General features: G+C 46.1%; 1 protein-coding gene and 1 long non-coding RNA gene across 2 annotated transcripts; one reads left to right on the top strand and one right to left on the bottom strand.

The window, feature by feature from the left end:
- Positions 1-349: 349 nt before the first annotated feature.
- On the bottom strand, positions 350-10,818 carry TRIM25 (tripartite motif containing 25). The gene is made up of 9 exons (XM_076353626.1): positions 10,141-10,818; positions 8,906-9,001; positions 7,738-7,971; positions 7,080-7,236; positions 6,370-6,453; positions 5,894-5,959; positions 5,177-5,203; positions 4,715-4,810; positions 350-4,007 (listed from the first exon to the last, which is right to left on the bottom strand). Exons 1-9 carry the CDS (start codon positions 10,780-10,782, stop codon positions 3,475-3,477), a joined length of 1,935 nt encoding a protein of 644 aa, XP_076209741.1. The 5' UTR covers positions 10,783-10,818; the 3' UTR covers positions 350-3,474.
- LOC143167785 (uncharacterized) lies at positions 5,682-7,368 on the top strand. The gene is made up of 3 exons (XR_012996596.1): positions 5,682-5,835; positions 6,540-6,632; positions 7,225-7,368. It is a non-coding gene; the product is annotated as an uncharacterized LOC143167785 (long non-coding RNA).
- Positions 10,819-10,822: the final 4 nt, after the last annotated feature.

Here is a 10,822-nt window from a genome sequence, read left to right on the forward strand (position 1 = left end):
TGAGTCCTTAGTCGTTCATCTTCCTCCAGCTGATGACCATGTTTTTGCTTACCTGAAAAGGTCTCCAGTTTCGTTTACTGGATAGGAAGTTCCCCTCATCCTCGGCTAGGATGCAGCGTTACTGGTAAAGGGTGTGTAGCTCAGGTGAAGGAGGTAGTTCAGGATGGCATTTGCCAGTCCGGAGGATACCACAGCCTATGCAGCTCTCCTCCTTTTCTCTCTTCCCCAGTTCTCACGTAACTCGGTGAGTTACGCAGTAAAAGACCTGTTATTTGTACGCTATGGCATCTTTATTTCTGCCTTCCGTACTACTTGCTTCGGCTCTGACCACAGAGCAAAACATTTAGAATTAGGGTTTACTATGAATGTTTATTGAATTCAAGCTATCATAATTCATTCACTTTACAGCTGAAAAGATCAACAACAGTCAACTTCTAAAACAGTTACAGGCGCGGTCATAAAACAGATGGCATAAAGTCTGTGTCTATTGCCCTGACAAGGATGTCTAGCCGACAGGTCTATATGAAATAACATACGGTACACATACTGAAGTACGTGGCTGATATATCGGTACAATCAACAGGTTTATAATTACATAAGCATTTATTTTTCTAACTGCAGTATTTTATGACGTGTTTCATTGAAGAAAAGATTAAATTTAAACAGGTTAGTTTATTTTCAGCGGGCAAGTATTTTTCCATATACTCTCACTTGTACATTAATACGCAAATCACTTCACATCCTCATGGCTTTATTAACACCAAAATTAGTTCTTTTTCTAGACTGGATAAGTTGGGTTCTTTATAGTATTAAAAAGACAAGTATAATTAAAACACATACTTGTATCTATGTTTTGTTTAAAACCAGTACAGCTTTGATAGTTACTGGCCAAGTAAAAACACTTCAGTTGTGCTGAAGAGGCTTTTGATCCATTATTTATCACGCTGTAAGTAATATTTTTTTCCTAATGTTATATTACCCCAATGTTTCGGTACATCCAAGATATCTGAAGCTAACCAAAATAAGTTTTCAGAAGTGCAGCAATTCAGTTATGCATTTCTCATTTCATTCCAAATTAACAGAAACTTGTTCTACCGTTTCTAGTCATTCATAGCACAGAAGAAAACAAACAAAAAAGAGAATCAGGAGTACAGCGGCAGGCTTGTTTCACTGCCTGTGGTAATCCAGAACACCTTATGTGTTACATACTGTTGGTCACACACCAATGTCACATTTAAAGAATCCCACCTTGTCCAACGTGGCAGAATAAAAGCTGCTCTTTACTTTGCTTGAGTATCACTCCAGACTATGGCTAAAGCAGCCCATAGGCTTAGAGGTTAACATTGACACCTCTTTAAAGTCAAGCAGCAAGCAATAGAAAATGTGGACTTTCTCTACTGCACAAACTGCCGGAGCGCTTTTTTTCTCATGAACAAGGAGACAGAGTACTCCTTCAGCACCCTACTGAGTGGATCTGCAGCCCTGCATGACAGCCAAGCAGCTGAAGGGACAGGATTTCTCAGAGGAAACTGCTCTTGTCCCTCACTGCTGAAAAACTGGAAGTGCGGGGGCGGGGGGGGAAGTTTTGCATTTATTGTTGGCTCCTAGCAGGACACGTCCTTCTTCCACGCCTTTTGAAGTGTTTTGCTTAGTTTGGTAGTTTTAGTGCTGACTGTGCTTTGGAAAGCTGAGACCCTTGAGGTAATACAACTACTCCAAAGACAGCCATGGCACTTCTAGGTCTGCCATCGATTCCATATCCTATTCTGGCCAAAGACATGGAAGAGTCTTATCAGACTTATGCTATCCTTGACAAAGTACTGAGAGTTTACAAACCAAGTAACAATAGAGACACCAAGCCTGAATTCCTGCAAGTCTCTCTCTAAAGCACTTTGGCTAATGTGAAATGTAGTCACAGAGGTTCCTTTGAGCCTTCTAACCACTTCCTTCTAAACTGCCAGTAGTAGCTTTGTGGTTTATTTCACCAAGTCCCATAAGGGGGAATTTTACAAATCAAAGTCCAGGAAGTCTCTCGTGTGAGCTTCCCTATTCTTCATGGGCTACCTCAAGAAATCAGAGCTAGCATGGTAAGTCCAGAGGCATCAACAAGATACAGGCCCAATAACTATGAGATCCAAATACCTTGATTGCCTACTGATTGTTTTGAAGTTGTAAGAAATGCAGAAGTATGGATTCCTCTGTATGTGGTGAGGACTTCTGAAGACATACCACAACCCAAAGCAAAGACCACCAGGATAATTTAAAAATCCATCCCAGTGGGAATGGAAGTATATTCTCCTTTATGCTAATTCCCTGTATGTTTCAAAAGACTCACCTGTCTGCCTGCAGGCTTCATGCAGAGAGGAAGCGGCATTTTCTATGTACTGTCCACAGTGTCTTGAGACTCCTCAAATCAGAGTCCAAATAACATGTAGGAAATCCAGTTTCTACGACCTGAACAACTAAAGATACACCAGCAGAGAATATCCCGCCTCACGAAGAGGAAAAGCTTTATGACAGCAGACCCTGCTTTAAGTGAACAGCATGTTTATGCTCCCTATGCAAGCCAAAAAATGCACTCTCTGAACTCCTCAGCACACACACAAAAGAAATCCACCACTGAAGAGCCTTCAGTGTGAAGATGTGAAGCATGTTCTGGGTCAGAGCATGAGACAGAACGCTTCATCCCACAAACTATATTATTACAGGGCGCACACCACTGCTCTGCAGGATGTCTTCCTGAAGACTCTCTGGCGTATTCCCAGTCTCTGAGTCAATGTCATTTATTTCCTGGTGATTCTGACACTATTTCTTATCCATCAACTCTGAAAGCCTCTGCCTTTCCATTCTGATGAGATTTGTCATATTGGCTTTTGTAAGTTGGTATCACAAGACCTGAACTTACGGAGCTTAATAGTTCATTCTGTACCATCTCATGGAGTCATACACTGAGAACACGTGTATTGCAAATCCTGACTATGGACAACAGTCTGCGTATAGAGAAACAGGCAACACTGAGACCTACCTCAAAGCCTGGAACCTTAATTTGTCAAGGAATTCTTCCTGTTTCTTTCTCAAAGGGGTTAGTGCTACTTGTGAAACACATTTAGACCTGAAAGTTAATTCTGGGGATCCTTTACAGCAAACCACAGAAGCCACAGCAGCTACTGAAGACATTTAACAATGGTTCATATCGTAACTTTGCTTTCAGAAGGACAATCAAGGTCTTTGCAAAACCTTTCATTGTAGTTTTTAGTATCGATCGTCATCAACGTTTTACTAAATCACTATCTAAAGGCTTTAGCAATTCTGACCAAAAAAAATCAGATTTCCCAAACTGCTTAAAAGAGCTAGTAATTTTCATCTCAGACAAACAATCTTCGAGACTTCTTAGACTAACACATACAAAGAGCTGCTGCAGGACTGATTATCTGCATGTGAGTACTTAGGCAAACTAAATTAAGATACAAGACCTTACTGTTTCACTTGGCAGAGAGAGAGAACAGTGCCACTGGAAAATAACCAGAAGGCAGGGTACAAGGCTTCAGTAAACTGGGTTTTGAATTTATAGATCAAGTTATGCTTCTCCCCAACAGCCATGAAAATCACAAACCCTCCCTCGCAGTGGAGCAGCACACCAATCTTGGTAGCCTTCACATTGGGTAAGCACTTTTCAACATCATTATGCCAGCATGATATTTTGGAATTAAACCACTCAATACACCAAGAACTGCTGTTCCTCCCCAGGCGGCTCTCTGGCCCCTGCCGGTCCATGCTGCCGTAGCAGATGCCAATGCCGCAGAAGTTGTTCTGTTGCAGTTCCACTTCCCAGTAGTGGATGCCTCTCTTGAAGCACTGGAACCCCAGCACTTGGGAACAATCAGTGAAGCGCTGAGGGTGGTAGTTATAATTCAGGGGCACGTCTGAGACAGACATCCTGGTATACCTCTCAGACAGAATCACTTTGTTATGAGCTGTGTTGTAATCCAGCGTGATGTTAGCAGCATCTGCAATGACATGAATCGTTTGAAGGTACTGAAGAGCAAAGGATTTTTGTTTATACCGTCCTGCCTAGGCACTTGTTCCTATGCACGTTTCTCTTCCTGCTCTGCTCTCCTCCACAGGGCAGGCAGTTCTTAGGGTCACAGTAATAGCTGCTGGGCTCAGCTGCAGCTCTGTGTTACACAGCAGGCAAATGGAGGGCAAGTTTCCTTCCTTCCTGCATTCCCATGGGATTCCTTCACCACCCAAATACATGTTGGCAGAAGAAGAGGATTGCTGATCTGGCAGCAAAAGGTATACCATGTTGTATACCATCTGGTATAGCATCTTAAGCAAGCCATCGTGGGCTCGCATAAAAGCCTGCATTTCATTTCAAAGAAAAATCTAGTGCATTACATCGTATTTCTAGGCTACCCTAATGCAGTCATTTTGGGGGAAACCAAAGCCATTACTGAGAAAACTTCATTTACCTTCATAAAGATACATGAATACTGAAAATAAATTTGATTCATCTGGCAAAAGAACCACGCAGAAGCCTCCTGCCCCTTTTCCTCCAAAAGTTTCCTTCATTTGTAACAACTAGTTGATAACCCACTAAGCTAACTAAACCCCCTCAAAAGTATTTTTGTCAGATAACTACAGAGGACACATAACACCAGTTCAGTAAGCACAGAAAGTTCATCTTCAAGTAGTGTAACGTTGGGTATCTTACACTGCAAAAGCTCCTCTCTGGGTTTCTTCAGAAAGCTGTCAATAAGCTCTTTAGTTGAAACGGCAGCTGCAGCATTTGGCGTTCCCGTGGCTGGTGCTGTGTCGACAGAAGAAAAGAGAGTTAGGCCAGTTGGGAAGAACCCCTGCATGCTTAACACACAGTCACAGACACCCTCAGGATGGAGTGGACCTCTAGAGGTTATCTGGTTTAGCCTCCTGCTCCACGCAGGGTTAACTTCAGTATTAGCTCAGGTTGCTCACAGTCTTGTCAAGTTTTGAAAATCCCCTGTTGTCTCTGGGCAACCTCCTTCAGTGCTTGATCGCTCTCACAGTGACTAGTAAGAGCCTTCTCAGAGCAAGAGGTGAACTTCTGCTTAATACACCAACACTAGTGACCATCTACTTATCTTTCTAAGAGCAGTCAATGAAAATTAGAATAAGTATGCTGAAAGTTTGGACTCACCAACTTTAACGGGTTTCTTTTTCTCCTCTGGAGGGGAAAGAAAAAAAAAAAGTGAACTGTGAGTTCTACTGAGACTGAAAAGCCACTGATAGACTATGCCAGCTGTAACACCATCATCATGGCTCTTCTGAAGCTGCAGCAGTAGCTAAAGCTGACAGTCCAGCACATTGAAACCATGTACAAATACACCCATACTGGAAAGCTACACATAAAGCACAACGTACTATTTGCTTCCTATTTCACAGGATCATAAGCCTGGAAGGAGCTGCATCTCTGCTCCAGGATGCAGCATGTTAGGGCAAGTGGTAATAAGCCTGTTCCCACGAGGCACATACATAGACTATTCCTTTTCTTTTTACAACAGATCTTCCAGTGCAGCAACAGGAGCTACAAGTTCATTCGACTCCAGCAATCCACAACAGACCCTGTTGAGTGCTCCGCACCCAGGACTTGTGAATGGAAAGGACCATGTGTCAAGAGCTCCGTGGAAGTAACAGAAGCAGTTTCTTAACACTTGGATTTACTTCAAAAAGATAATATGGAAGATCTTCCAAACAGGCTGGAGTGCCGCATTAATACCAGTATCTGGACAAAACAACACCGAAAGGCCCCAGTATAACCTGCTACAAAGACTGTCTCCATCACCCCAGCCTTAGACTGTAAGTGAGACATGGTCAGCAAAATGTTTGAGTAAGGCTGCTGTTAATCACCACTTACTGGTATCTGCCTCCACCTGCAAAGTGGCTTGAGTCTGGTGAAGGTTTTTCTCTTTGTGGATATGCTCTTCAGGGTGGGGGGGGAAGAAACAGAACATGAACAGCTCATAAGCAGGATTCAATACATACAAATCCATCAAACAAACCAACAGATGTTTAGTACAAGTGAAAAAAAACCTGCAAGAACCAGAGGGCGGGGAGGCTCTGCTTTGCTTTACAGCCTGCACTGGCATCGCTACAGGTGCACACACACGCTGAGGCTAATGCACCACCGTATCTGGGCAGTTTTGCTGCTTTACAGCAGCAAAAAAGGCATCCACCACCAAATAGCCCAAAACGCCCTCCCTTTCCCATGCCAAGGTGCTCACTACAGATAATGACTGCATCACCACTAGAGCAAACAGCTCTTGGGTAACTGCTTGAATTCTTATTTAATGGTAAAACCACAGTTAGGAGAGGATGACGTTTAGTACTTACGTGGTCCCAGAGGCTTTTTCCCAACAGAGGTTTTATTTGGAAAAGCTGCTGGAGGGGGCTTAGTTTTCCCAGGTGTTAGTTTTGCTGCAATGGCAATATTTTACATTATGGTTTGTATTGCCAGGAACAGTAATGCATGAGCAAGGACATTTTTCAATCTTATTTTTCAGTCACGTGAATAGAACTTAAGCGATACTCGGCAGAGACGGAAACTGCATAGAAGATACCCATTCCCAGTCCAAAAGATACTTTTGCTTAACCCGGTAAGTATGGTTTTGTTCTACAACATTTCCATGATCAGCACCTTTACAGTTGGGTAACCATCGTCCTATCACTCAAAAGCGTTTTATGTCTCCCCTCAAATCCACATCCTAACTGCATCCAACTCTGCTACATAATAAAAACATAAATTACTGTAAGGAATAAAGGCTGAGCTGTGCCAGAAGGGCATAGTATCACGATACTCATCAGCTTATCCAAGTATAGATAAAAGTCAAGAGACACTGGCATGCTTTTTCTCCTAGTTTAGCCCAGATTATAGCATTTTTCTTTGGAAATGGAGGACCACAGAAGTTGGAAGACAATTTATATTAACCAACTGTATTTGCTGCACTATTTTTTTTTAATGACAATTGTACTGGAGGGGGAAGATGCCTCATTTGAACTCAAAACCAAGGTAGAAAATGCCAATTCTCCCAGTGACACAGTACCTTCTGCTTTTTTTTCCCTACACGAAGTCACTGAAAGTTTCACAATATCTTTAAGGTTAATGGCAGACTGGTAAGTGGAATGTATCAAGTTCTGGTCCATTTCAATTACAGGGACGAAAGTGTCTTTTGTTGACATTCGTTGCAGGGCTGCTGCTCTCTGAAATGAGAAACAGAAGATCTCATGCAGACCACCTTGTGTAGCAGACAGAAAAATACAACCAAGCTACTTTAAATGGGGTGGATTTTGTGCATTCCTCTCAAATTCAAAGGAGCAAAGGCTACAGTCAGACACGACCCATGGCAAAATTTCAGCAGCAACCCATATGCATTAATTCTCAACTGATATCTGAAGCAGTGAGAAAGATCTACTAGATGGCGTCACAGCATGGAGCTGCAACACCTCATGACATGAATTCTCTCACTGGCCCCCCCGCTTGTGGCAGAGGCTGAACTGGGGGGAGTTACCAGACACCATTTCAGCACTCTTTCATTGATATTTGTGTATTTATCAGTACATCCTTTTATAGCAGGTTCTTGCACACGACAGCATTATCATTTGACTGACAGTGTCTGGAGAGCAGGACTACCACAGCAGGTTTTTGTGACTCTGCATTCTAGAAACACAAAGAATTGGATTCGCATCTAAAGGACATATTACCTTCAAAAACAGAATGTCATCACCTTCAGTCAGTGCCATCTCAATCTGATCTCTGAGAGACTGAATTTCATTCTTCTTACTTCCCAGAACACCGTAAATATAATCAAACTTATTGCAAACTCTTTTTTCTTCATCTGCAATTACTTTTAAGGTCTGATTTTCTCTTTCTTCAATTAAAGCTTTAATTTCTGAAAACTCACTTCTGATCAGATCTTTCTTTCTGGAAGCTGTCTCCTGGAGCAGACAAGAACAGACAGACACTGGTTTCAAAAGAACAGTTTGTGGACAAAGTACTGCTTACTATTACTACAAGAAAAACCCAAGCCTTTGAGGAACATGTAGGCTTCAATTACTTGAAACAGGCAATAGAAAAGCTATGTATTTCTATGTAGTTTGGAAAGAAAACTCATTTACTCCCAAGAAATGAGGCCAGTTAGTCTCCAGACCCCTGTTGCGGGGGCTGCTGGGCAGAGGCCAGGCCAGCCGTGCCATCTAGTGGTTACCAGCACTGGGACAGGGCTGTGCCACTGCGAGCTTGGACACCGCACACCCACTCGCACGGCTGTAGCTGTTTCTGCCTCCGAGATGTGGCATCTCTGGTTAATACAAAGTAATTCCTGATCCTCCGAGAGATGTTCCAGAGGAGCGCAGAAGTGCTACCCCGGCGGCTTTTCAGTTTCTTGGTCTCCACCACTCGGTTCAGAAAGGATGGTACAAGTAAGAGGTACCCGATCCAGCCATCAGCACAAACAGCAACCCCAATCATCGGCTAAGAGCAAGGATTAGTTGCGGTAATTTATGGGGGAGAGACATCCCAACTTTCTGCACTGGTGCAGCCATTACAGCTCACTAATCCTTTAGCGTGGGCTGCACAGCTATGCACCGTCTGGTGCAACAGGAAAGGACGGATTTGAGCCCTGTTACAGGTCAGGTGTGTCAGCACGTCCAGGTATTGCACGGTGGTTGCGTTACTTCCATCTCCCACAGAGCTGCCTGGCTCTGCCAAAACGCCTCTTTTCTGTTCCTTCCCAATTCTTCCGTCTTCTCCTGCCAATGCAATCTCAATGCTACAGCTCTGTCACAAGAGTACAACACAGTACATCAAGAACACGCAGTGGCCGGCGTATGCCAAGCAACCTGACGGCATTTTGAACAGTTACCCACTTACAGCAGCTTGGCTTTGGTTTGTTTTCACAGTGTTCATTGCTCGAGCAGCTCTCTCACTCTGATTATGCAGTTCCATCAGTTTCTTCTTCAGCGTCGACTGCAACAGAAGAGATCAGAAAGTATTTCAGAGCAGCAGTTGCCATGTCTGCTCTCAGGTCATGCTTACTGGAGTAAGAATCGTATTTACAGAAAGTTTTAAATAACCATCGTAAGCATTTAGTACTATCGATTTAAAACCTACTCTCCTTAAACCTTACAGGATGTAAAAATACTCTCCTGCACATGGGTGGCTCATGGAGCCGGCACCCTCCCCACAGCTCCACCTCTCCCAACAGCGAGATGCACGCTGCTGACTCACTCTTTTGATAAGGACTGAGTGCTTTCATCAGCACAGCAGTTCCCAGTGCTAAGAATAAACTTTATGTTGGACTTTGGGCACTAGGTTAATGCTACTGTTGACCCCTCTCATTTTAATTGAGAATTTTATTGCTCAGATGTGAATTACCTATTCCTTTAGTTCAAGATGCTGCTAAGCTAAATCATGGAGGACTTCTGAGGGCAAGCAGTATACACGCTCGCCAAACAGATGGGAGTTTGGCCACCTAAACTTTTCAAGCATGCTTTACTCACCTACCCTCAGATTTTCAGCTGCACCGTAAGATACAAAAGCCAGGTTTCCTTCCCTCCCACTCCACGCAGAACCCGCTCCTGGCTTTTATCTACACGCTAAAGCTCTCCCTAGGCTACTTTTATAATTCTTTGCTTCATAAGAACACACACAGGGCAACGTCTGTCTACAGTCCCTTGGTCAGCCTGCAGTAAAGCCACACAGTGAACCCCGTGCAGTGAGCAGCAGAGGAGGCTCGGAGCTGGGGGTGACACCCGCAGAGGCAGGAGGCCTCCCCGGTCAGCCCAGCTCGACAGCAGCTGGCTATCAACCCCACCGCAGCTCCCAGACCCTCAGAGCACAATCTTGGAGGAGGAAAACGCAAGGAACGACTCTAAAGACGTGCTCGAGCGCACGCTGGAGGGCGAGTAACAGTTTGCCAAGGCCAGGCACGAGATTTACAGTCCAGGCCTTGGTCCAGCCTCCCCCAGGCACTCCACAGCCCACGACCCCAGCACCCAGGGACCCACCAGGCCACGGGGGAGCGAAGGGGAGCTCCGGGGTGCCCCTCGGAGGGCGCTCCAGCCCCGGGCAGGGCCGGCCGCCCCCGCCTTGCCCCGGCCGCTCACCTCGGCGTTGGCTTTGGCCAGCTGCAGGGGGCTGGTGTGACACAGCTTGTGCTCGAGGAGGCAGAGGGAGCAGATGCAGCTGCCGTGCTGGCTGCAGAAGAACTCGAAGATCTTGTTGTGCTGCGGGCACTTGCGCTGCTGCAGGTCGCGCAGGGGCGGGCAGAGCTGGTGGTCGCGGAAGGCGGGGCTGTCCTGGTGCGGCCGCAGGTGCTCGGGGCAGAAGGAGGCGGTGCAGGTCAGGCAGGTCTGCACGGCGGGCGCCTGCAGGCAGCTGTCGCAGTAGACGGGGAGCGCCTCCGCCCCGCACCCCGTCGCCGCCGCCGCCGCCGCCGCCTCCTCCTCCTCCTCCTCCTCCTCGGCCCCGGCCCCGGCCCCGGCGCAGCCCTGGAGCTGCTCCACCACCCGGCACAGCACCGTGTTCTTCCGCAGCTGCGGGCGGCCCGGGAAGGTGGCCCGGCACTGCGGGCAGCTGAAGTTCCCCGACAGCCCGGCCCAGGAGAGCTCCAGGCAGGAGGCGCAGAAGTTGTGCCCGCAGGGCACCGTCACGGGGCTGTTGAAGACGCAGAGGCAGATGGAGCAGGTCAGGTCCTCCTCCAGCGCCGCCAGGCCCGGCTCCGACGACGACCGGGCCATCGCCGCCATCGCCCCGGCTGCCGCTGCCCCAGCTCGCTAGAAACGAAAC

The sequence above is a fragment of the Aptenodytes patagonicus genome, chromosome 16 (genome assembly GCF_965638725.1).
Source record: "Aptenodytes patagonicus chromosome 16, bAptPat1.pri.cur, whole genome shotgun sequence".
Classification (NCBI taxonomy): Eukaryota; Metazoa; Chordata; class Aves; order Sphenisciformes; family Spheniscidae; genus Aptenodytes; species Aptenodytes patagonicus.

Coding starts and splice junctions, on each gene's coding strand:
- TRIM25 (XM_076353626.1), bottom strand. CDS start 10,782: ATGGCGGCGATGGCCCGGTCGTCGTCGGAGCCGGGCCTGGCGGCGCTG. Junction 9,002..10,140: donor TGGCCAAAGCCAACGCCGAG/GTGAGCGGCCGG, acceptor CTTCTGTTGCAG/TCGACGCTGAAGAAGAAACT. Junction 4,811..5,176: donor AAAGAAACCCGTTAAAGTTG/GTGAGTCCAAAC, acceptor CTGTCGACACAG/CACCAGCCACGGGAACGCCA.